The sequence below is a fragment of the Mercenaria mercenaria genome, chromosome 2, assembly GCF_021730395.1.
Source record: "Mercenaria mercenaria strain notata chromosome 2, MADL_Memer_1, whole genome shotgun sequence".
NCBI classification, from domain to species: domain Eukaryota; kingdom Metazoa; phylum Mollusca; class Bivalvia; order Venerida; family Veneridae; genus Mercenaria; species Mercenaria mercenaria.
The window spans coordinates 50,156,103-50,182,055 of record NC_069362.1 but is presented as its reverse complement, the minus strand read 5'-3'; the positions used below and the strand labels follow the sequence as shown (position 1 = coordinate 50,182,055).

The window sequence follows — 25,953 nt, the reverse complement described above, 5'->3', positions numbered from 1 at the left end:
TGTGGATTCCACACCCTCAACATATGCGTGGTTTCCCCTTTATCTTTGCTTGGCAGAACATGTTTTTTTAGCTTTTCCCCAATCCCAAATGATTCCCGGGAAGTTTTGAACCATTTAAAATACTTTTTGTGTACAATGATTTTGATTGCCCCTCTATGGCCGGGGAAAAACTTTTGGTAAAAAAGGTGTTGGAATTCTTGATAGCAAATCCCGTTTTAAAAAACTCCCGAACAGTCAGTCACTATTATAAGTGAAAAGGAAAGGGAGTGCCCCAAATAAAAAACCCAGGGGAAAATCCCTTTGGGACTGCATGGCTGCTATCAAAAAAAAAAAACTCTGAAAAAGGGTTTTTCAAAAAAAACTAGAGCCCTTCTCTCCAAGTCATGGAGAAAAGGAACAAAAAAAGATTATAAAAAGAAAAGAAAAAGAATTCAATAGCGGGTTTTTGTTGGGACGGGGAAATTAAACCCGTATTCAACAACTTTGGAAAAAATGTGCAGATTTTTTAAATTTGTTTTTTTGGAAAAAGGGGTCCCAATATAGGAACCTTAAATGGATATGGTCTTTTCCTTTTCACCCAGTTTTAGCACCTGTAGGGAACATCCCAGGGGGTTTCGGGATCCATACATAATAGTTGTTGAGGGGAGTTTTTAATGAACCCCCTCCAGTAAGAAAAGGTTCCTGAAGGGAAATCTTTTTTTATTTTAGATTTTTTGAAAGGGGGCCCCTTTTTTAAACCCACAAAAGTATGCCCCTTTTAAAAATTGCTGCCCTTGGAAAACTTGTTTTTACGCCAATTACAACATTTAAAAAGTTTGTAGTGTTTGCAGTCGTTGCAGTTGGGAAAAGGGAAAGGTTTAAAGGGTTCGCCCCCAGGGTGTTCCCTTTTTTAAAGAATGGTATGTCAAAACAAAAAGCCCAAACCCATCAAACAAAAAATTATATTTGTAATTTTTTCCAAAATAAGAATTTGGGACCCAAAACCGTTCTCTACCCTTTGTTTTTAAAAAGAACTGAATTTTTCAGAGGGTCTTTTTCGGGAAGAAAATTGTACAGCGTTCTTGGGGCAAAAAAAAACCCAACTTAAACCCCGGGAATTTCCGCAAAATTTTTAAAGGGAGGGTTGGTTAGTCTATAAAGTTATGGTTACAAAAAAAAGGGGAAAAAATTTACAGTCTGTAAAAGGGAAACATTCAATTAGGAGTAAAAGGCCCCCTTCATGGCTCTTTTTAAGGGTGCGTCCTTCCCAACAGGTTTTGGAGGCGGGCAGATTGGTCGAAGGAGCCCCACTTTTAACGTCTTTTATTTGGGAATGTTAATTTGAACATGTTTGTTTCTTTAAAGAGCTGAAAATATCTTTTCCGGGGGCCCGCCATTAGGAAAATTCTGTTTTTGTATTTGGGGAAAGTCCCTGTTTTTATGGGGGAAAAAATGCTGGGCATGTACATTTGGGGTGTTATATACTAGTTTACATAGAAAAGATTATTATGTTAGATGATTTTCCCATAATAATTTAAAGATCTTCAGGAGATGGATTTTCCAAGTATTTTTAAGGGTGAGTGGATATCTTCTTTTTGATTTAGGTTTTCATTTGCCTTTAAAGGTTTAAAAATTGTATTTATATATTATGTTTGTGGTATAAAAGTATAAATGACCCCCTCCACCTAGGGTATGCTGGGGAATCAAAATATAATCCACACTGTAATGTCGGGGTAAGTTTATTTTTAAAAAAAAATGGAAAATTTTCCCAAAATTGTAGTTTTATGAATAAATAATACTTACCGGACTTTTACGGGTACCCCCCCACCTACCCCACGGGTCATTTAGCTTTTTGGGGCGAAAGGTTTCGCCAAAAGGGAATATGAAAACATGTGGCTTATTCCGGAAGTAACTTTGGACTTCAAAATCGTCAAGTTTACTTTCCGGTTTTGGGGAAAGAAAATATGGGGGCCCAATAAAAGGAAATTCCACATTTGAAAGGGTAGGTAAGTATTATTTTTCAAAAAACAAATTTGAGAAAAAATTTTTCCATTTTTTCCCCTTTTTACCCTCATTTTTTTTTAAAAAAAAAAGTGGTTATTGTCAAAATTGAGCGGTTTTTCGGGTCGGCGTCGGCTTTTGCCTGGTTGTTTTATTTTTTAGGTCAGTTTTTTCCCCAAAAACTTCAAAGCTATTGCTTTGAAATTTGGGAATTATTTTTTCCCCAAATCAAAAGCTGACCCTGTTTTAGCAAAAAGCTAACTCCATCTTGTTTTTTGCAAGATTTATGGCCCCTTTTTATTTGGGAAAATATCAGATTTTTTGGTTTAAAGTTTTATTTTTTGGGTCAACTTTTTCCTAAACTATCAAAGCTATTGCTTTGAAATTTGGGAAAATTAATTTTTTTCCCATCAAAAGGGAAGACCATGTACATCAAAAAACATAACCCCAATCTTTTTTTTTGAAAGAATTATTCCCCCTTTTGGATTTTAAAAAAATCGGGTTTTTTTTGGGTTTTAAGTTTTTTTTTAGGTCAGTTTTTTACCCTAACTATCAAATTTTTGCTTTAAAATTGCAAAACTTGTTCCCCATCATAAGCGGGCCCCTTTGTCACAAAAAACCCTAACCCATTTTTTTTTTCCCCAAGGGATTTAGGGCCCCCTTTTGGCTTAAAAAAATTCAGATTTCGGGGTTTTAAGTTTTTTTGTTTGGGGTTAAAATTTTTCTTTAAACTACCCAAAGGGCTTTTTGTTTTTTAAAATTGGGCAAAAATTTGGTTCACCATCATAAGCTGACCCTGTACGCACCCCCAAAATAACTCCATCCTGTTTTTGCAATAATTTTCCCCCTTTTGGATTTTAAGAAAATCATTTTTGGGTTGGTATTATTTTTTAAGTTATTTTCCCCCCCAAAAAAACCGTCAAAGCTTTGTTTTTAAAATTTGCAACAGTTTTTCACCATCATAAGGGGCATGTACATCAAATAACATAACTTACCTGTTTTTTTGGCAAGAAGGTTTTGGCCCCCCCTTTTTAAAACTTAGAAAATCATGGGTTGGACAATTTTTTCTATTTAAAAAAAAAAAAATCAGATGAGGGGTCCAGCCCCCGAAAGGCGGGTTTTTGTTTTTATGATGTGAGCCCCTGAAAGACCCCTGAAAATGTTGACCACACAGCTACGATGCCTTTAGGATCCTGGTGACAATATACCCGCAGCTTTGGAGTGTTTTGGAGATACGGGATCTACAATTTTGGGGCCAGCAGTGTTAGATGATGGTTTCTCCAGTTTTTGGGGAGAGAGGGAAATTGGAAATTGTCGGGTTTTCTTTTCCCCTTTCCCCTTTTTTAGCATTTGTTTTTTTTCCATTTTTTGGGGGCGTCTTTAGTTTTTGTTTTTTTCTTTGATCCTTTCCCCGAAAACCCAAGACTCCCCAAGGGTACCATTGAAGGATTTTTGGGTGAAAAATATTTCCGCAAAAGGAGTCTTTTGGGGCAACAAAATTTTAAACCATATCGGGCCAGGGGTTTCCCTAGACGACTGTTGTGCCCGTTTTTGGAGAGAAGGGTTTTTAAAGGGAAATTTTCAAGTTTTCGTTTTTGGTACTAGGTCTTCATTCCCGGGCAATAGCTGATATGGGGTTGGGTTTTTTTTTTGGCAATTTTAAACTGGACAAAACTTTTTTTTAAAGGGTTTTTCCCAAAAAATGTATTTTTTTTACCAAAATAGGAAAAAGGAAAGAATAGTTTTAGAAAAACCCATTTGTTTTTTACCAAGTACGGGCCAATATCTTTTTAAATTTTTTTGTTTTCAATCTAATTTTTTTTAAGAAGGTTAAAAGTAAGCACCAAATAAGTTTATTGGACTGTTAAGGTTTTTGGTGTAGCTGCTCATGCAAAAAAGTTCACATGCACTTTCATAATTTTTTAAAATTGTTTTTCTCCCCTCTTGAATAAAATTCTTTTTTCCCGACACAAATAGGACAAATATTTTTAGATCAATGAAATGGTAAAAAATTGTGACAGTTAATAGCATTTTTCAAAAAATAAAAGAATTTTCTTTGAAGTACCCAGTATCCCCGTAAAAAATTTTTTAAAACTTTTGTTCCTTTATTTGTTAGCCAGTGTCCCAATTTTCCAATTCGTGAAATCTGATTTTTTCTCTAAAAATAAAAAACCCTTTTGGCAGTACCTCTTGAAAAATTTTCCAATCTACTAGCTTCGAATTTTAAAAAGCCATGTTTCTTCCATTCTTTTGGCAGTTTTTTCTTTTCTTTTTTTTGAAAATTTCAGGTTAGAGTGGTTTTTTTCCAATGGCTGTAAGAAAGAAATCCCCTGGTTTTGTGTGGAAGACATCTATGAACGACCCAACCAGAGGTTACCTCAATTTAAAAGTGGTTTTTTGGTTACAAAATTTTATTTGGTTTTTAAATTAGGAAAATCAGTACCCCTGGCAAGTTTAAATCTTTTTAATTTAATTTTTAAACAAATGGTGGCAAGGGGTTTTGGGGCCTTTGCGACCACTGCAGACCAAGTTTCGCCTGAATTTCACTATTGTCAGAAAATTTTTTCAGTGAACATTTCTGTGAGAAAGTTTTGGAAATTGAAACGGAATGATAAAACCCGTCCATTTTTGTCGGCCTGTTAGGCCCAGTTTGATATAGTCGCCACTTTCGGTGTAGTGCTTTGGTCTGTCCATGCGCCCTTTCCGATTTTTTTTGGAAAACCCCAAAATCGGACATGCATGGAAAAAATTTCTTGATTAATTTGGCAGAATTTTTCCCTCAATGGGTGTTTTTTTCAGGGCCCCAAACCCCCATTTTTCCTATCAAAAAGGTCATGGTACTTTTGGGAAAGTCAAAGGGAAAAATTGAAGTTTTTTCCGGAGCTCTTTTTTTTTCTTGCATGGAAAAAATATTTGATGGAATTTGGAAAAGTTTTTTTTAGCCCCCACCTAAGCACAAAGTGCTAAAAAGGTGAGCTTTTGTGATCCCCCTGTGTCCGTCGTCGTCCGTCGTCGTAAGTTTAAAGTCGTCAACAATTTGGCGTTAACACTAGAGGGTCAAAATTTTTGGGCCCCAAGTTTAAAGGGAAAATTTGGTCAAAATGTACCTAAAAAAAATCTTGGAGGGGTTCGATATAGGGTCATCGGGGGTAAAAAACTAGGTCACCAGATCAAATAAAAGGAAAAAAGCTTTTTAAACCCACCTAAGGTCACAATTTTGGCCCAATTTTAAAATAAAAACTTGCTCAAATTTTTTATTTAATTAAGTTTTGGGACAAGTTTGATTTTGGGTAATCGGGGGTCAAAAATTTGGGGTCACCGGGTCAAATCAAGGGGAAAAGTTTTGGTTAACACTTAGACGTCACTTTTTTGGGCCCCCCCAATCTTAAAAAAAAATTTGGTCAGAAGTTCCCACAATAATTCTTGGAGGGTTTTTGGGAATTTGGCCCGGGGGGGTTAAAGTCCCCGGGTTAAAATAAAAGGAAAAAAATTGTTAAAAATGTGGGGGGCCACATTGTGACTGTATCTTCATAAAAACTTGGTCGAATGTTAATTTTGATAATCTATAGGTCAGCTTAAAATTTGGGTCAGTTTGGGTTAAAAAACTAGGCATAGGCATTTCAGGGGGTACATTTATGCTGTATCTTTAGGGACACTTAGTAAAAATGTTAATCTTGATGATTTTAGAATTTTTTTTTTTCTTTTTTAAACCCCTTTTTTTTTAAGTTTTTTTAAAAAAATTTTGGTTAATTTCTTCTTTTTGTTGTTCTTTTTTTGGGTTTACCATTAAAAATTTTTTTTTTTCCCCCCTTTTGATGGGGGTTGGGAAACCTCTTTTTGGGGCTTTAGAATTTTCAGTGAGGAAGCCATCCAGCGGGCCCTTACAAAAGGTCGGGGTTTCCCCGGGGTGCCCGCTCGTGATGAAAGATGCAGGGGGGCCCCTGGGGTTTTCCCTTTCCAAACCTTTTAAAGCTGGAAAGTGCCATAGACCAAAAAATTGTGTCGGTGCGCTTTAAACCCCAACAAAAAAAAAAATTTAAATAAAAAAAATTTCCTCTGTGTAATCCTTCGGTTTAAAAACTCTGGCCTGATTTGAAAATAATTTTATTTGGGAAAAAAATTTTAACTATTTTTTTCTATAATTCTTTTGATTTTCTTTTTTATGATTTTTTGACCTTCTTTTTCCTTAAGTGCAATGATAAAAGGGAGCGATATTGGGCCATTTTGGGCCCCCTTTTTACTTTAATGTATTTTTAAAAGTTTAAAAGTTACATGAGATAGGGTTTTAGGGTTCAGATGAGTTTAAAGACTTTTTACAAATGGATCTTTGTTTTTTTTCAAGCCCGGGTTTTTCATTTTTCAAAAATTGCTAAAAAAGGGAGAAATTTTTTGTTTGAAGAAAAACCCTTTCCCGGGTGGGGTTAGGGAAAGGTTGGAAAAGGTTCAAATTTAAGGGGGCCAAATCAGGCCTTTAAAAAGTGTAAGGGGTGGGTTTTTTTCCAGCAGCAAAAGGGGAAAATTGCCCCTTTCGACAAAATTTTTGGGTTTCTTTTCACCCCCCAAAAGAATAAAAAAATAACAATTTAAAAAATGCGAGAAAGTAAATTTGAAAAGGGGCAGTACTTGAACCCTTTAAAAAGGTTTTTTGAAAGTAACAAAAAAAATTTAAAGAAGGGCTGTCATTTTAAAAATTTAAGAAAAAACAATTAAAAAAATAGGTTTTTTATACTTTAAAAAAATTTCAGTTTAGTACCAAGAAGTTTTTTTAATATGGCTTATTTTTTTAAGGGGGTGGAAAGGAGACAGGAAAGCAGGGGTGAAAAAAAACAGTGACCGCCCAAATGAGAAGGGGGAGAGTTTTTTCCCCCTTGTTTAAGCCACCAGGTGGTGCCCGGGCCGGGGGAGCAAATCTGGGGGGACAAAAAACTTTAAAAATTGTGTTAGGGGATCCGGGGGGACAGTATGTACTTCAGGAAATTCAGTGCTTTTTAATTTTAAAATTTTTTTTTTTTTTCAATTTTATTTTTTTTGATGCAGTAATAATTTTGTTTGAGCTTTTTTATGCTTTAGATGGCATATTATGTTATGACGGGTGCGTCCCTCTGTTCGTTTTTTTCGGTTTGAATTTTTTGTTTCCCCACTGTAAAATCTTGAGGGCCCCCAGAAGAAATTTTAAAGGGCATTTTAAAAAAGGGTTAAAAAATCGTGGGTGGGAGTAAAAGAGCATGTTTTTGGGGGCTGGCTTCAGGTTTAAGACCCCATTACGTTCACCCCGATGAATCTTGTTTAAGTTTGAAATGGGTCACGGGCCCGGGCAAAAAATAGGGTCAGTAGGTCTAAAAATAGAAAAACATTGTGACCTTCTAGAGGCCATACTTTTGGGAAAGGATCTTCATGAACTTGGGCAGAAAGTTCACCTTTTTGTTTTCTTGGTTAAATCGAAAAAAGGGTTTACGTTGGGCCAAACCCAAAAAACTTTGGTCAGTAGGTCAAAAAAATAAAAAATTGTGACCCCTCTAGAGGCTATATTTTTCAATGGGTCTTCCTGAAAAAAGGTCAGAATTTTTATCTTTTATTAGGTCAGGTTTAAAACTGGATAAAGGGGTTTTTAAAAAATAGGGGCACTATGTCAAAAATAGAAAAAAGACGTCATGTGGGGGGCAGGTTTAGGTATTCAGGAAATCCTGGTCCTCTTGTTTTAAAAGAAATGCTGAAAAATTTGACTTGGCCCCCGAAATTTAAAAACCCCAAATTATTAACTTTTGTTTCCCGAACAAAGTAAACAATAAATAAGGATTAAGTGAAACCCCGCCAAGCCGAAAAAATGTCTTAAAGTAATTTTTTGACATTTTTTGGTTTTCATTTATTATTATTCTGGGACTTTTTACTTTTATAAAAAAGGGAAACCTTTTTTTAGGGTATTTCCCTACTTTTTTGAAATTTCCGGCCCAAAAACGTTTATCTTTAAAAAAAAATCCCCAATTAAAGCTTTTCGCCCGCAGGGAAAAGGGTTTTAAAAATTACAGCACTATAGGGGATGTAGGAAAAAGTAAAGCGTTTCAAAGGATTATTATTTTTTCCAAAATAGCCATTTAGAGCCGGGGGAAATTGTAAACTGTTTTTATAAGCCATTTTCCAGAACCCTTACGTAGATTTTCGCTTATTTTTTTTGATCTGCCTTTTTATTTTACATTTTTGGTTTTAAAAATGTTGCTTTTTTTGAAATTGAATATTTTCGACCAAAAATTTGGGGAAGGGGAAACTTTAAGTCAAAAAAACGTTTTAAAAAAATGTCAAACAATAATAAAAAAAAAGATTGGATTTTTTGTTCATCTTTCTGTATAAAAGTGATTTAAAACGGTTTATTTTTAAAAACATTTGTAAAGGAAACATTCCTTAAAAAAAATAAGTTTATTTTTTTATAAAAAATTTGTTGTCATGAAAAGATACTGCTTGTGGATAGAATTTTGGGGGCTTTCAAAACATTTTTAAATACTTTTTTAAAAAGGTTAAAATTACAACTTACGTTTTTAAAAATTTTTTTTAACTTTTTACCAAAAAAATCCTACGAAAATTTTACCCTTTTACAAATTTTTTAAAGATTTAAAGAAAAGTAGTTTTCTTGTAAACTTTGTAACATCAGTATCAAAACGGGGAGTGAAAAAAGGGAATTTTTTACATAAAATTTTTTAAAAAAAACATAATTTGAAACAGATTCAAAAAATTTTGTTTTTGAACAAAAAACAGGAAAAGCCCTCCTATCCCTTCCATGGTAACAGGATGAAAGAAGTCCCTCCCCGGGATTTTAAATTGTACTTCAGGGTTTAAGTTTTCACTGTTTTTACCCGGGCGAATTTAACCAAAATTAAAAAAAAAAATTTTACACATTTGTAAAAAACTTTGTTCACGGAAAAAGACAAAACTAAACCCTTAAAAACTCCCCTTTTAAAAAAAATTTCTTTCCCCATTTTTCCCGCTTTTTCTTGAGGGTGGTGCTGCACAGAATTTTTCGGAAAATGGGGAAATCTCAAAGGGGCGAAAAAGGGTTTTAAAGGTAGCGCTTCGTTCGGCTAAATTCCCCTGGCATTATTTTTTGGGTAATGTGTATGAATCCATAGCAAAAAATTTTTGTTTTACAGACGAAAAACCTTGTCTCCTCTGTTTTTCAACCGCAACATTTTATAAATATTGCTACGGGGGTTTTTTGAAGTGAAAACCCCGGGAAAGTGGGTACTTGGAATATTCGGAAATTTTTTTTATCCGGGCAACCAAAGAAAGCCTTTAAATGCCCCCCATTTTCCCTGTATCCCTGCCCAAAAAAAAGAGACGTTACATGTATAATGGAACTTTCTGGATCTTGTGAGTACCTCGGAAAAGAGTGTAGTTTTTTGTACACATTGCTGAACACCTCTGCTCTGCACGTGCAAAACCCAAAACATGCAGTGGCCCTCTAGGTTTGGGCCTTTTCACTTTGGCCATAGATATGGGGACCCCAAAGTCCTCACATGTTTGATACATTTGTTTGCGGAATTTTATGTTTTTATATGGGGGACACCCCTGATTCCAAATTTTTGCTCACCAGAGCCAAAGTGCCAACCCCGGGGCCCAAAGGGTGGGGTGATATTAGGGGGCGTCACCGTCCGGGTCCGTTCCCTAAAAATTTTCTTTTAAATTTACTCTCCCCATAAAAGGGTAGGCCAATTTCATCCAAACTTCAAAGGAATGGTTTCCCTTTGGGGGAAGCCCCTACAAAAATTTTCAAAGAATTGAAACCCTTAGAAATTTTTGGGGGCCAGGCAACCCAAAAGGAAAAAATTTAAAAATCCTTTTTCTCAAAAAAAAAGAACCTAGAGCCCTTTTGGGTATTTGGTGTGAAACATTGCTTTTGTGGACCTTTTACCAAAATTTTTTTCCCCCTCCCTGACCCTGGGGTCAAAATTGACCCCGCCCGGGGGGTTTCCCCGATTTTTCAAAAGGAAAATCTTCCAAAAAATTTTCCAAAAAAAAACCAGATGGGGCCTAGATTTTTGATTTTTTGGAACATTTTTGGGCATTCCTGGGGAGACTTTTACAAATTTTGTTCAATCATTTACCCCCCCCCCCCCCCCCCAAGGGGGCAAATTGGGCCCCCCCCCCTGGGGTTCTTGATTGTACATAGAAAAATTTCTTAAAAAAAAAACCCCAAAAAGGTTAGAGCTTAGATATTTGAAGAGCATTGCCTAAAATGGACCTTACAAAAGTTGTTCAAATTTTTGACCCCCAGGGTCGATTTACCCCAAACCCCCGGGGGTTTTTGATTGGGACATCAGAAAAACCCTTTCCAAAAAAAAATTTTAAAAAAAATCAGTTTGAAACTTTTAAAACCAAAGTAGCTCATATTACTCTGGTTTTGGGGATCCCGGGATTCCCAAAATGGCCCTTTCACTTTGGGACAAATCTTCCCTATTTCTTGAAAATCATGATTTTTAGGGGTTTTATGAAGGGGAAAAAGGGCGGGGTTTTTATTTATTTTCGGCCCCTTGGTGTGTGAGGGGGGGTGGAAAATCCCTTTCGATTTCAAAAGTTTTTTAAGTACAGTAAAACCCCCACTTTTAAAGGAAAAATGGATTAAGGAAAAACCGGTTTTAAGGAACTTTTTCAATTCCCCGATTAATTTCCCCCTTTTTATTCATGTAAAAATTTCCTCGGTTTTATAGGGAAATCGGTTATAAGGAACAGTTTTTCCCGGCCAAAAGTATGAAAAATTTAGGGGGAAAATCCCCCCAGTTATGCGGAATGGGGAAAAATAGAATAAAAAAATTTTGAAAAAGGGAAAAAAAAAGGAGAACACTGATGAAATCAGAGTAATCCGGGGACGTTCCCCGCGCTTTCAAGCACTTTAATAAAACAAAATTGGATTTTTTAAAATTTTTATGATCTTTTGTTTTTTAATTCCAAAGGGTACAATAAAAAGAAAAAATATAATACATCATTAACATTTTTCAAAAGGGACGATAAAAAAAACTTTGGGAAAATTTTTATTGATCATAATTAGTTAGTTTCGGGCCCCTGATGGAAATATCCCCAATAAAAGTGCTAATTTCCCCGGGGTTAACAATGGCCCCAAAAAAGTCAGGGTTTTCCTAATTCCATGTAAAGAATTATAGCAGATGCTTAAAATAGACAAAAGCAAAAAATTTAGGTTTAATTTAAATTTAATCCGGTTTTGGGAAGACGCCGTTTTTCTTTCTTTCGCAAAATAGAAAATTGAAAAATTTATTTTATAAAGTATGATGCCTTTTTCAATAAACATTTCAGGGAGAGCAAGGTAAGGGGCGAACGGCAAAAATATTTATTTGTTTTAAATTTTAAAGGTTTTCTAAAAAAAAAAAGATAGAAATAACCGGGCAAAAAATAAACAAAAAATTACGGTCATTCTTTAAAGATGTACATTTTGGCTTTTGTTTAGGTTTAAAAAGGCCCTGGGTTTAACCCCCTTTTTCAGTCACATACATGCAGGCAGTTTTACCTTTCCATCTTCCGGGAAAAAGGGCCCGGTATAGACTCGCAACTTTATCACATAAAGGGTTTATGGGGCGGTCCGGGGGTGTGAACACAAGCCCCTTTTGAAGTCAGTAAAAAGTGTTCCCATAAAAAATTGAGTTCGTTATACAAAACCCCCGGTTAAAGAACTAGTTGCCCTATATGGATATAAGGAACCTCGGTTATAAGGACAAATTTTAGAGGTCCCAAATGTTCCTTATAAGCGAGGGTTTTCGTACTGCACTGCATTTTGTGTTTTCAGAGGAAAATGATTTGACGGTTTTTTTTCCACTAGACCATGAACCCGCGGGGGCCTACACCCCTTTTTGGAAATGGGGGTTTTTGATACGTTCACTTGCTTTTCCCCGTGGCCTTTTTCAAACCCAAATGCTTTTGGCAAAAGGTTTTTCCTTGGAAAATTTTTTTCAAAGCCCCACTCGCTGCCATCCCCCCCTCCTTTCACCCGGGCAGTACAAGTTTTTCAAGCAAGTTTCCCTTTTACAAATATAAATCTTTGTCTTTTTTACATCTCTCTCATTCTAAAAAATTGTCTAGCACAACATACGAACAACCCTTTTAAAACAACAAAAATTTACAACCACACCCCTCTTTGGGTTTTTGTTTGATAGTTTCGAGATCCCCTTTTTGGGGGTTTTATCTTAGGGCAAATCATTTTGTTTGGTTTAGATGGGTTCATCATTGTGTTATGTCAGCTGTATTGGGTTTTAACCCCTAGCTTCCATGAAATTTTCCACCAGGTTTTCCACGGAAATTCCATCATCAGTACATTTAAAGTAATAAAAAAAGGGAAAAAAGAATGTTAAAGGGGGTTACTTTTATTTTTAGTAATTTAATTTGATAACGAAAAATTGCTTTTTTTGTATAAATAATTCCCCCATGAAAATAGCACATATCCTCTTTTTTAAAAAATGGACCAATTTAGGGCACCCGGGGGAGATATTTTTTACATAATTTTTGTATGAAAAAAGAAAGTGATGTAGCAACAGTTTCAGCTTTTTGATTACATAAAAAAAAATTTTAAAAAAAGGGGCCAAAAAAAATCTACAAAAAATTGCCAGAAAATTCGCATACAGTTGAAACGAAAATTGCAATTTCTATAGGGCTTAATTTTAAAAAAAAATTTACCCCAGAACAAAAGGGGGTTTCAAAATTGTTTTTCATGTAGTTCTAGATTCCCGTTCATTATTTCATTCAAAACAAAATTAGCTTGATGACATCAAAAACAAACGATTCGCAAAGTGACGACATGTTGACCTTCACCACTTTTTTATAGCAAAGGGGTTTTTCATATTCATAAAAAAATTGCTTAAATATGAATAAATTTTTAAAATTATGTTACAACATTATCAACGTAATATTTTAGACTGAAACGTACCTCAAACGTACCATGGCAAATATTAAATTTTTAAACATGTCAAAGCAAGGGGTTTTTCGCCATTTTAAAAACGCACCCGAAACTTTTGACTTTTTTTTTTTGTCATTTTGTAAAGTTAAAAACCCTATTTTTGCTTTGGCGCGGGGTTCCCGTGAAAGTATTTTAAAAATTACATAACCCTAAGTTAATGTTTTCCTTTGACAAATTTTTTTCCCAAACTTTCCCGCAACAGTAGAAACAAAAAGTATACCCCTTTAAAAGGGAAAAGCCCAAATTTTTTGATGGTTTTATTCCCGTGAAATCATGGTTTTTCTCCCTAAGGGACCTTTTAAAAGAGTGGGCAGAAGGGTTAATGATATGAAAACCCATCAAAGGCTTTCCCTTAATTTTTGTCTCTGTAAGTGTTCATTTTTTTACTAGACAGAGCTTTGACAATGAAATTTTTCCCTTTGGTTTCCCGTAGTCTGTTTTCTTCATACTTTAAAAGGCATTCACCATATGTTATGAAGCATTTAAGCAACATCATTTGAGATGCGCCATGAGAAAACCAACATAGTGCTTGGATCCAGACCAGCCTGCGCGGAGTTAGGATCTATTTGGGTTTTCTTTTTAAAGCCCCTTTTTAAATTTGAAAACTGTTTGCGAACCCCCCCTGGAATTTTAAGGGAAAACAGCGTGGTTTCGTGTCTTGGGCTGGATCATTTTGGTCGCAAAAACCTTTTGTGGTTTTTTCATGATGTGGCTCATTTGTTAAAAAAAGATTTTGGTATTAAATGGGGAAAAAAAAAAAAGGTTATTTAAACTTTTTTTTTTGTGGATTTTTTCAGATATTAAAAATTTTGGGTGAAACCATGTAATGTAAAATTTCCCCAATTGCATGATCGCAAAATAAGGGAAAAAAAAAAATTTTTTTGAGAAAAAAAAAAAAAAAAATCAAAAAGATAGTTTAAAATGCAAACCCCCGTAGAGCAAAAAACCCCTTGGGAAAATAAATACTGATAGTTGTTTTGGAGAGGGAAATTTTATAGTTTATTTTAGCCCTTTGGGAAAAAAAAGATCTTTTTTAAAGAGAGGATTTTTTTTAAAAGAGGGGCGCTCGGAGGGTTTGTAATGTATGTTATTTTCTTAATTTACTTAACCCTTTAACCTTCTTGAAAAAAGTTTTACCTAAAAAATTTAAAAAAACATGGACTGGGAAAAGGGTTAAAATTGTAGTTGGGTTTTGTCTTAAAAGTGGGTTACCTTGAAAGGCCCTTTTGAATTGATGACATAAAAATAAAAAATTTTATTTTATTTAAACTTATTTTAAACAGTCAGCAGGTAATACATAAATTTCCCCAGACCTGTTAATTTTAAAAAAAAAGTGATTTTTGGCCTTGCAGCCCAAAAAAAATTCCCCAAATCCCAAGGGGGTTTAAGAGATTTTTGTTCAGAAATTGCGGACCATTTACGAAGGTTTAGATTTGGGGGGTTTGGGCCCCCCCCAACCGATGCAAGGGCGTAGCGGAAATTTTGAGAGATCTTGGACCAATACGGCTTTTTACCCTAATCCAGCTTCCCCTTTTTGACAGTAAATTTTTTAGAGGTAATTATTTTTTTGCAAATTTTTTGGGAAAAAGAAATTTGTTCAGATTACAGACCTTTTTAAATTGGGCTTCATGAATCCCCCTTTGAAATATATATGAAGTTGAAACTCGATATCTTGAACTCGCATACCTCAAAAATTCTGGGGTTTAAATTTGAAGACATTTTTTCGTCCCGAAAAACATTTTTTAGTTTGTCCCGAAAACTTTTGCCCCAAAAAAAGCAATAAGCCCGTCTTTAAAATGAAACTCTTGTCCCTTGGAATTCGAGGTACGGAGTTTCAGTTGTGTTTTATGAAATGGTGTTTACCATCTGTCTGTCTGTCTGGTTACAGTAGTCTGTATGGTATCTTTGAATCACAGTTTACAGCATTTTATGATTTTGTCAGTCCAGTAATAATAGTTAGCAAGAACTCAATGTTGTCAGTTCTTGAGGAACAGACATAATTTGTTTTGTAGAGAAAACTTTGGTTATTATACTTAAATTGGTAAAGATTATAAAATTATCATAATAATAATGTAGTGGTAAGCCTAAGCTTTCATCTGATCCTAATATTATATTGAAGTTAAGAATTGTAGAATATTCAGTGTTTTCAAAGTTTCTTTTAGACTTGCTTTCTGTATTGTATCTGAAACATTCCTGTAAGTGATCTATTTGTAAAATGTATCATGTTCATGCAGGGAGTCAGTTAAGATGTTTTGCTAGAGCTGTAAATGAGGCTGGGGAACCAGGAAGGGAAGTTGGTAGCCCTGTAGTCACTGTAGTGCTGAAGAAGGAATGTGTTCTCCAAGGTCACAGGGAGCTGTGGGGGCAGAACATTTCACTGCTAGGCTATGGTATACAGGTAAATAAAAAAATCGTGTTGAAATGTTGCCTTGCTTCTACAATTTCATGGCAGTTTTACCCAGGTTGGCATTTTTTCCCACTGTAATGTATATGTCCCTCTGATAATACACAAGCCAGATCTGTTTATACTTTCAGAAATAATGTATCAACCCAGTACTGTTTATATGATTGTCAAAGTTCTACTTGCATTGTTTGAATAAACAATTCAAATTTATTTATAGGACCAGATGATGAAGACCACCCCAATACTGTCCGTCTGACTGTCCAAGTTCCACACACAGACGGAATGTTTCCCATCATCTCAACAAGGAGACTGTCCAACTTTCAGTATGCACTGAGCAAGGATGCCTACCGACTGGAACACCAGTGCTCAAACCTTGTCGATATTGATGAGAGGTCAACTAAGTATGGATTCATAACAAACAGAACAAGAAAGTCAAAGTATATTACTGATGCAGAACCGTATGAGTTGGATGAACAACTAAGACCCAATTCTACTCTTAGATTTTACAAGTAATGTTTTCATACTGTTTAATTTCATTTAGTTAAAATACTACATAAAAGTATTTTGGAATATGTTGAATTTAACATTGAACTTTTTTAGCTCACCTGAGCATGAAGTGCTCAAAGGTGAGCTTTTGTGATCGCCCTGTGTCTGTCGTCTATCGTCGACAGTCGTCCATCGTCAGTCGTCCGTCGTCAACAATTTGACTGTTAACACTCTAGAGGTCACAATTTTGGCCCAATCTTAATGAAACTTGGTCAGAATGTTGCCCTCAATAAAATCTTGGACGAGTTTGATATTGGGTCATCTGGGATCAGAAACTAGGTCACCAGGTCAAATCTAAGGAAAAGCTTGTTAACACTCTAGAGGTCACAATTTTGGTCTAATCTTAATGAAACTTGGTCAGAATGTTACTCTCAATAAAATCTTGGACGAGTTAGATATTGGGTTATCTGGGGTCAAAAACTAGGTCACCAGGTCAAATCTAAGGAAAAGCTTGTTAACACTGAAGAGGCCACATTTATGATTGTATCTTCATGAATCTTGGTCAGAATGTTAATCTTGATGATCTTCAGGTCAGATTTGAATCTGGGTCATGTGGGGTCAAAAACTAGGTCACCAGGTCAAATCAAAGGAAAAACTAGTTAACACTCTAGAGGCCACATTTATGTCCATATTTTAATGAAACTTGATCAGAATGTTAATCTTGATGATTTTTCGGTCAAGTTCTAATCTGGGTCAGGTGGGGTAAAAAACTAGGTCACTGGGCCAAATCAAAGGAAAAGCTACTTAACACTCTAGAGGCCAAATTCATGGCCATATCTTAATGAAACTTGGTCAGTATGTTAATCTTGATGATCTTAAGGTCAAGTTTAAATCTAGGTCAAGTGGAGTTAGAAACTAGGTCACCAGGTCAAATCAAAGGTAAAGCTTGTTAACACTCTAGAGGCCACATTTATGACCATATCTAGAGATAGGCCCTAAAATTTTCAATGATAGAATTACATTAAATAAAGTCTAGAAATTAATTTCTAAGTCCTTGAAATAACCAAAAATGATTTCACAAATGTGAAGTTTATGATAGTTTTGTTAATATCAATAACAGAAGTTTTAATTTTTAATTTAAAGTTGTGATCCACAAAGAATGACAACTCTTGCCTTGGGCTAGTACTTATAAGTAGAGATCTATTAGTTTACTTCCCTTGCAATTACACAATTGAGTGGAAAATGAAAACTGTTTAAGACACAATTCCATACTTTTTTGCACAACAAAATCATTAAGGATTTATTCATTTGTGTTTGATTTACCCCTCAAGACATGGTTCCTATGATTCTGTCAACTTACATATGGTAAAAAATTAACTTTTAACAAGCCAATAATAAAACGAAGTACCAGTAGGTAAATAATAGTGCAGATAATACAGTTTTGTTTGTATCAAAATGTCACAATAGATCCACTTTTGTAATACAGAACACCTGGTAGGATTAGTAAAGGTGTAATTATATTGATCTCTATTTCCTATGCCTACCATATCTTAATGAAACTTGGCCAGAATGTAAATCTGGAAGATCTTTAGATTAAGGTTCAATTTGGTTTAGGTAGGATCAAAAACTAGGTCACTAAGTCAAATCAAAGGTAAAGCTTGTTAACACTCTAGAGACCTAATTTTAAGTTTGAAACTCCTGGGAATTGATCAGAATGTTTGTCTTGATGACCTTGTTTACCAGTTTGACTGAAGTATTTCTAGTTTTCTAGTTTGACAAGAGAACTAAAGGTTAAGAAAATGCTGCACAACAGACTAAACAGTATTTATGAAGAAATGATATTCTCATCCTATTTCAAAATAATTACATAGGTAATTTCTTAAGCTTGCATTTGGTTGAAGAATTTAATTTTTGGATTAATTTTTCTTGAGTCTCAATTTCTAGAAATAAAATAGATGGAGGAAAATACATGTAGGCATAACCATACATTTTCACTTTATCATAATAATGTGTATACATTTGTTTTGAATTTTAATGATATTGTATTTTAAGTTTTACAACAATTTGCTAAATCCTCTCCATATTTCGATGTAAGAATGCTTCTTACACCATGTAGGAAAATTTAAAAATTAGACGAGACTTACCTGTAAGTTGAAGTATAATTTGAATTCTATGAGTTAGAAATAAAAGGAGGTCTAAAATGAGTATGTACTTCGCGCATGCGCAATCAGTTTTTAACTCTATTTTCTGGTTTTCCGAGCAATAGCTAGCAATGTATGTTTAATAACCTACGTTAGTTATTGCTATAATCTGGAAATAAGATCATGACATGCAATTAAGTTACATTATAACAAATGTGATTCTGCACAGCAGAGTAATAAAGTTTTTTCTTGCCTTAGTAAATTTGATTCTATGAGTTCAGGGTGGGATGTGGAGGGATTTTAGACCTCCTTTTATTTCTAACTCATAGAATTCAAATTATACTTCAACTTACAGGTAAGTCTCGTCTAATTTTTAAATTCTATTTCGTTGAGAAATAAAATTTCGTCTAAAATGAGATTTTAACACGGAAAATCAGAAAATATATCAGACCGAGACGAACGAGCAAGTGAAGTAATGGAAAGCATACGCGTAAATGTCTCTATTCATATAAATGCCTGTCGTATAATAATGAGATTATCATCATTTTTGGCCAGTACTGAATTAGCTTAAAGGGACACACGTCGAATATGGTAGTATGATAGAGAACAATGTTGTTATGTCTTACCATTATGTCTGCAAAACTGCCGATTCAAATGTCTTCTTCGTTATAGGTTTGTTATAATATTTCTGGAATGTTCCTGCATTAGACCATCCGGCTTGTTTAATAATGTCTTCTACAGGTATTCCTTTAGATTGGGCTTTCGAAGTTGCTGCTGCTCGAATACTGTGTGGCCCAAATTCATTTACATTTATTCCAGCACGGTACATTACAGTCTTGATCCATCTTGCAATGGTGTCCTTAGAGACTGTTTTATGTGGCTTCACATAACTTATAAAAAATCTAGTATCTCCAGAATTCCTTAAAGTTCTTGTTCGTATAAGATATTCTTTTATCACAAAATAAACACATAGTCGCCTATCTGGCGGATACGCTTTAAAATGCATGAATGAGAACTGTTCACCTGGACGACTTTGCTTAAGTAATCCCTCAAAATATATGACAAATTCAGAGCTCGTCTTACTTAGAGAGCTGATAGTCAGTAAATGTAAACTATGTACACGGGCTGCATTTGTAAGAGCCATCAAGGTAACCAATTTTAATGTTAAGTCCTTGAGAGTTAAAGTTCTTACTGGAGACAATTTTCTTAGGTATTGTAGTACCAAATTTACATCCCAAATGTTAGAATAACGTGCCTGAGGCGGCCTGATGTTGTATATTCCCTTCAGGAAGCGTATTACCAAAGGATGCTGACCGGCAGAAAATGACTCTATGCTGATTCCCAATGCAGATAAAGTTGACCTGGCTGTATTAAGGGCACTATATCCTAGACTCTTATCATATAGATACGTCAAGAATTCAATTATGTCATTCACAGAGTGAGATGTTTCACTAACCTTTTGTTGACTACAGAAAAGAAGCCACTTGTTAATGTATGATTTGTATCCTTTTCTAGTTGACTGTCGCGATGATGCAAGGAGTATAGAGGTTGCCTTGCTAGAAAGACCTCTGCTTCGGAAGGAGTTCCTGATACACGACAAGCTATCATATTCATTTTTCTCCACAGAGGATGAATTTGGTCTGAATGTGGCATTTTCAGTAGAGTTTTGCTTTTGGGAATTACTCTTGGTCTGTCTGTCAGCATTTTTTATACAACAGGGAACCACGACTGGGTTGGGTCCTTAGTGGTACAATTATTATTGCTTGAGCCTGGTCTTGTTGGATCTTCCAAACGCAGCGACCGATTACACTGAAAGGAGGAAAAATGTATATCAATGTAAAAGCACTCCAATCAATGCTGAATGCATCTATGAATTTAGCACAAGGGTCTGGTTTAAATGAACAATACATTTGGACCTTATGATTAAGTCTAGATGCGAACAAATCAATGGTGGGTGTCTGCCAAATCTTACAATTTTACAAAAAATGTCATTTCTGATTTCCCACTCAGTATTGTCACTGAACTGTCTTGAGGGAGCATCTGCTTCATTATCTTTCCCTGCCACATGGGCACATGATAACCATACATTATGTTGCAGACACCATAACCAGATATCTCTACTGACTTCATTACAGGCAAATGACTTACAACAACCGAAGTTATTGACATAGCACACTGCCGTAGTAGAATCTGATAAAATTTTTATGTGTTTGTCAGAAATTTTATCAGCCAGAGCTTTTAGCGCAAATAAAATTGCTTTCAGTTCTAGGACATTAATGTGTAATGCTTTTTCTTCATTTGTCCATCTACCACCTATTTCATTCCCTTCATAAACCAGACCCCAACCTAGGTGCGAGCTGTCAGTCTGAATGACGAGATCAGGATTCCCTTTGTGCAAACGTCTAATTTGTTTGTGAATATTATTGAACCACCACTGAAGGTCTTGTTTCATGCTAATTGATATGTACATGTAAGAATCAAAATCACCCCTATTTTCTCGAAGGGCATTAGCTTTAGCTCTTTCAAGTTTTCTATAGAAAAGTTTGCCATATTCTACAGCTGAAAATGATGCCACTAAGAGGCCTATGACCTTCGCTACTTGTCTGATAGTGGCCCTGTGACTGAGATATAATTTATAACATTCATTTGCAATCTGATCTTTTTTGTCATCAGGCAGATACACAATCATTTGTTCTGAATCAATCATATTTCCTAAATGTCTGATAGTTTTTGTTGGTTCTAGAATTGATTTTTCTTTGTTTATTAGGAATCCTAAACTGGTCATTAAATTTTTTGTATCACAGATGTTGTCAATGCATTCTTGCACTGAGTTTCCTCCCAACAGACTGTCATCTATAAAGCCAGTACTTATATGGCCTTGATTTCTTAAAAAAGCATATACAGGTTTTAGGAGGAGTGTGAAAATCAATGGCCCATGAGCCAAACCATTCGGCATTGTTCGAAACTGAAACATTTTGTCTCTGAATGTGAATCGTAAGAATTTTTGATGTTCTTCAGCTATTTTTATGCTATAGTAAGCATGTCGAATATCGATGCTGGCCATCAGCATATCTTTTGAGATTAGATTGACAGCTGTTTCAAAAGTATCCTTTTTAAAAATGATGGTACGGAATAAATTTGTTTAATTCTTTTAGATTGAGAATTAGCCTGTATTCTCCATTTTTCTTTTCTTGAGAAAAATTGGAGATATAAATTGACCTTTTGTATAAGTCACTTCTTTTATGACCTGCATCTGTAATAATTTTTTGATTTCAGATTCAATTATCAAATGTTCACTGGTACTAAAATGACTCTCTTGAACTGGAGTGGTTTGTGACGGTTCCACGCCATCTATAAATTCAATGTGACAATTCTTTACTATGTCTAGAATGCAAGGGTCATTTGTTATTTGTTCCCATTTGGAGACAAAATGTTCCAGTCTACCAGCTATAAATTCTGAACTTACCTGATTGGTGTTTATTTCCTTGCTCCTCTGCGAACCAAGTTTTTTGGCTCGACTGATTGGCCAAATCTGGGTTGACCTCTACCATAACCATAGGCTGGTCAACGACCACCACGAAACTGGCCTCTAAACTGGCCACGTCCTCTGTATCTGCCTCTTACAAACTGACTCTGGTGCATTCTATTGCCCATTTTGTTGCAATCTTCAATTTCTTTGGCAGTCTTTGAAACGTCATCGCCAAAGAGCTCTGATGTGAAGTGCAGCAAATGAGAGCACAAGTGGGTATATTCTGCTCGAAGTTCAGGTCTTAAAAAGTCCCTTCGTGCCATATTGACTTGGTAATTGGCATGGCCAATCAAAGCTAGTGCATCATTGCAGCCTTCTATTAAACCAGTCATATCAACATCAGTCATATCATTTTCAGTCAGAACTTTCTCAAATTTTGCAGCTCTATCCATGGTCTTGGTGAGGAAAACACCAGCTTTTACAATAGATTTTTCAATGTTTTGAAGTTTTTTGTCGTTTGTTCGGGCTCTACTTGAAACTACGTCCCAAATTAACTTATTTAGTCTTACTTCACTAAGTGCTTCACAATTTGAAGGCCGAGCTGAGCTCTCGTCTTTTGTCATTTTATCAAAATGTTCCTCACTCATGCCTTTTCTGAACAATTCAAAAACAATATCTGCCAACACAGAGTCAACATCCGAGCTGGTTGTTTCAGTTAGTTGGAATTTGTTAACAAGGCTAGAAAATCTGCTGACTGATGTGCTATTTAAATCATTGCCACAAGCTGATGTCTGTGAATCATGGTCGGACTCCGTCCGAAATCTTTTAGCAGGTGGTGCATTACCACTGTCACGAAAGTCTAAATCTTGGTCAAAATCATAATCCTCACTGTAATCGAAAGATTTTTCGATATCATCAATGCGTTTCACCAAGGCAGTCTGAGAAGACTGAATAGATTTAAGACATTCAAGAATTGCATTTTCTTGTAGATTTTTCCAAGTTGAAAAATCATCGGGAACACTGTTATTTCCATCATCGGGTACTTTTTTCAAAGGCGCTTTACCCTTAGAGGAACTAGATTTATTTTTAGTATTTTCGTGTCCTTTTTTCTCGGATTTCGAGTCTTTTGCCGAGTCGGCCATATCGTGAAAACTAATGACACTAAGTGTACCGCACCACGTGCAGTGAAAATAACACAAAAATATCACTGAATATAGAAAAGTTTGCAAAAATAACGTGCCACGCACGATTTATAAACTGAACACTCAAAATCCACACCATAAATATCACCGTACGGGTGGAAGTCGTGGAAATATCGGCGATTTAAGAAATTGTCAACGCTACGCGTAGACTGTATGCGCCATGAAGTGGAAGCACACTGATTGCGCATGCGCGAAGTACATACTCATTTTAGACGAAATTTTATTTCTCAACGAAATAGAATTATAGTGTAACCCCCACCCCAATATACGAAAGTCAAAAGCTATACATAGCTTTAATATGTTTGTATTGTTACATTCAACAATAACATTGTTTACAGACAATAAATAGATATTGAATTTGATTTCACAAAAAGTACGTTTAACTTAAAATTACCTGTTGTGCAAGCTTTGAATTTTCAGTTCAGTTTTGCTAAAATCTACTTACTGGTTACCATTCAAATATGATTACTGAATGCAAAAGGCAAACACATGTGTTCCTACATCAAAAGTAAAGTTCACATATATGGTTAAATGTCAAACTTTGAGTACATTTGTATACTGGAAAATGTTCCTCTGATATCTACACATAATGTGTACAATCTGTGTTGTTCAGAGACAATCGATCCTCGAGTACTTTCAGTGCTTTGATAAAATACTTCTGTACTGTGCTAAAACGTGTATTTTCACGATAGAATTTCTAGGTTGATGAGTTACGTATGTAGTAATGTTGCAAATTATTTAGCAGGTATATCTCTTGACTGCCAGTAAAGAGAATGCAAAGAGGGAATGTTCCCCTAAGTATTACATAGAATACATTAAAGTATTTTAAACTCCACCTCTAATTGTCTGTGACTCTTAGATGCTCAATGAATGCAGAACACTTGGCAGGTTATCTGACATAACTGAATAACTCATGGGTCCATATTGATCAAAATTAGAATTAAAGATTAAAATGCTAAATTTCCATTTTGCTCTGGCATCGTCAAATACTCATAAATTGCAATGAAACTTTGCAGAAATGTGCAATTAATGATGGCTCATAAAATATGCTGTAGACATTGCATTGGCAAATGAAATATTTGCCATTCTTATATATAAATCAAAGTTTCAAACTTTAAACATTGATGGATATGGATGCTGAAGTATGATGTTACACACATACCAAACATAAAGATATCAACCAGAACCATAAGGTATCAGGTCTTACTACTTATTTTTTCAAGTCAAGAATTGATAGTTGTTTGAACTGACTTCTTTGTGTTGCAGGCTCAGCTTACTTTGACAATACATCGGCAGCAACAGAGTGTGACACCTGCTGTACTAGGGGAACTCAGTACCTGGGCATAGTTCTAACACATACACATGTATATGTATACACTCGTCAGACATGAGGACAAATGGTTGTCAGATCATCCTTAGTTGGTAAGTTTATTCATACAGTTTTAAAGCACAGACAGGGAATTGGAGTAGAGCAGGTGACACAGTTATGGACAGTTTAATCTAAATATAAGTACACAAATTACGTTCCTTGTTTACTTATTGCAATATCTATCCTATTATGTAAAACGTTTTTTGATTGGCCCTTTGGAAAGGTATTTCCTGGTTACTGTGATATGTCCACGTTATGACGTTCAAAAAATCGATCTCCCTTGTTGACATAGTTATCGACATCCGGATACAGTTATCGACAGCTATATATGACATTTACATTTAATGTTCTGGAAATTTTATGCAGTATTTTATAAATAAATATAATAAAGTTCAACTTATTCATGTAAAACTGTTTACTTATTAAAGAAATGTGCAGACGACATGCTAGCTAGCCTCTCCTTCAAATCACATGGTTACGACATCAACATATGCAAATTAATTGGCCACTAATTGTTTAATTGATTCAATTAATGACACTGAAATAAATGATATCGGATTGCCGAGAGTATTACACAGAAATAATAGTGTAAGGTGTTTTTGTGCCCCCCCACCCCCATGAGTGGAGGGGGCATATAGATTTGGTCTTGTCCGTCCTTGCGTCCGGCTGTCTGAAGTTTGTGACGCGCCTAGCACGAAAAGGATTTGATATAAATCGATGAAACCTTGCATGAGTCTTTATCATGATATGAACTTGTGCACCTCATATTTTTCGTCAGGCTCTGCCCCCTATTTTCAGAGTTATGGCCTCTGAAATAGTAAAAAATGTGACACGCCTAGCTCAAAAAGTATTTGATATAGATTCATGAAACCTTGCATATAGATTCATGAAACCTTGCATGAGTCTTGGTCATGATATGAACTTGCGCACCTCTGATTTTTCATCTGGCTTTGCCCCCTATTTTCAGAGTTATGGCCCCTGAAATAGTCAAAAATGCACATTTTCACCTTGTGACATGCCTAGCTCAAAAAGTATTTGATATAAATTGATGAAACCTTGCATGAGCCTTTATCATGATATGAACTTGCGCACCTCCTATCTTTCATTAGGCTCTGCCCCCTATTTTCAGAGTTATGGCCCCTGAAATAGTCAAAAATGCACATTTTTACATTGTGACACACCTAGCTCAAAAAGTATTTGATATAGATTCATGAAACCTTGCATGAGCCTTTATCATGATATGAACTTGCCCACCTCCTATCTTTCATTAGGCTCTGCCCCCTATTTTCAGAGTTATGGCCCCTGAAATAGTAAAAAATGCACATTTTTGACCTTGTGACATGCCTAGCTCAAAAAGTATTTGATATAGATTCATGAAACCTTGCATGAGTCTTAATCATGATATGAAGTTGCGCACTTCCTATTTTTCATCTGCCTCTGCCCCCTATTTCAGAGTTATGGCCCCTGAAATAGTCAGAAATGCACATTTTCACCTTGTGACATGCCTAGCTCAAAAAGTATTTGATATAGATTCATGAAACCTTGCATGAGTCTTAATCATGATATAAACTTGCGCATCTCCTATATTTCATCTGGCTTCGCCCCCTATTTTCAAAGTTATGGCCCCTGAAATAGTCAAAAATGCACATTGTCACCTTGTGACACGTCTAGCTGAAAAAGCATTTCATATAGATTCATGAAACCTTGCAGGAGTCTTAATGATATGAACTTGCGTACCTCCTATTTTTCATTTAGATTTGCCCCCTATTTTCAGAGTTATGGCCCCTGAAATAGTCAAAAATGTACATTTTCACCTTGTGATGCACCTCGCTCAAAAAGTATTTAATGTAAATGGTTGAAAACTTGTATAAGTCTTTATCATGATAATATGAAATAAGGCACTGCCTGAATCGGGAATCGATCAGACTTCAACTCATTCCTTTAACATTTAAAA

General features: G+C 35.4%; 3 protein-coding genes across 3 annotated transcripts in view; 1 reads left to right on the top strand and 2 right to left on the bottom strand.

Moving 5' to 3' along the window:
- The window catches only part of LOC128555113 (target of rapamycin complex subunit lst8-like), a 494,046-nt gene that overhangs the window by 294,547 nt on the left and 173,546 nt on the right, over positions 1–25,953 (bottom strand). The window lies entirely within an intron of this gene.
- LOC123544129 (transformation/transcription domain-associated protein-like) overlaps positions 15,167–25,953 on the top strand; it is a 51,549-nt gene continuing 40,762 nt past the window's right edge. The window contains exons 1-3 of the mRNA XM_053536574.1: positions 15,167–15,326; positions 15,550–15,841; positions 23,897–24,052. Of these exons, the coding sequence (XP_053392549.1) occupies positions 24,028–24,052 (25 nt within the window). The 5' untranslated portion in view covers positions 15,167–15,326; positions 15,550–15,841; positions 23,897–24,027. The remainder of the gene's footprint in view (positions 15,327–15,549; positions 15,842–23,896; positions 24,053–25,953) is intronic.
- Positions 19,705–22,867, bottom strand: LOC128555112 (uncharacterized). Its single transcript, XM_053536570.1, has 2 exons — positions 21,426–22,867; positions 19,705–19,768 (listed from the first exon to the last, which is right to left on the bottom strand). Exon 1 carries the CDS (start codon positions 22,568–22,570, stop codon positions 21,524–21,526), a length of 1,047 nt encoding a protein of 348 aa, XP_053392545.1. The 5' UTR covers positions 22,571–22,867; the 3' UTR covers positions 19,705–19,768; positions 21,426–21,523.

What these genes read in the sequence shown, in the direction of transcription:
- LOC128555112 (XM_053536570.1), bottom strand. Translation starts at nt 22,570, where the DNA reads ATGGCCGACTCGGCAAAAGACTCGAAATCCGAGAAAAAAGGACACGAA.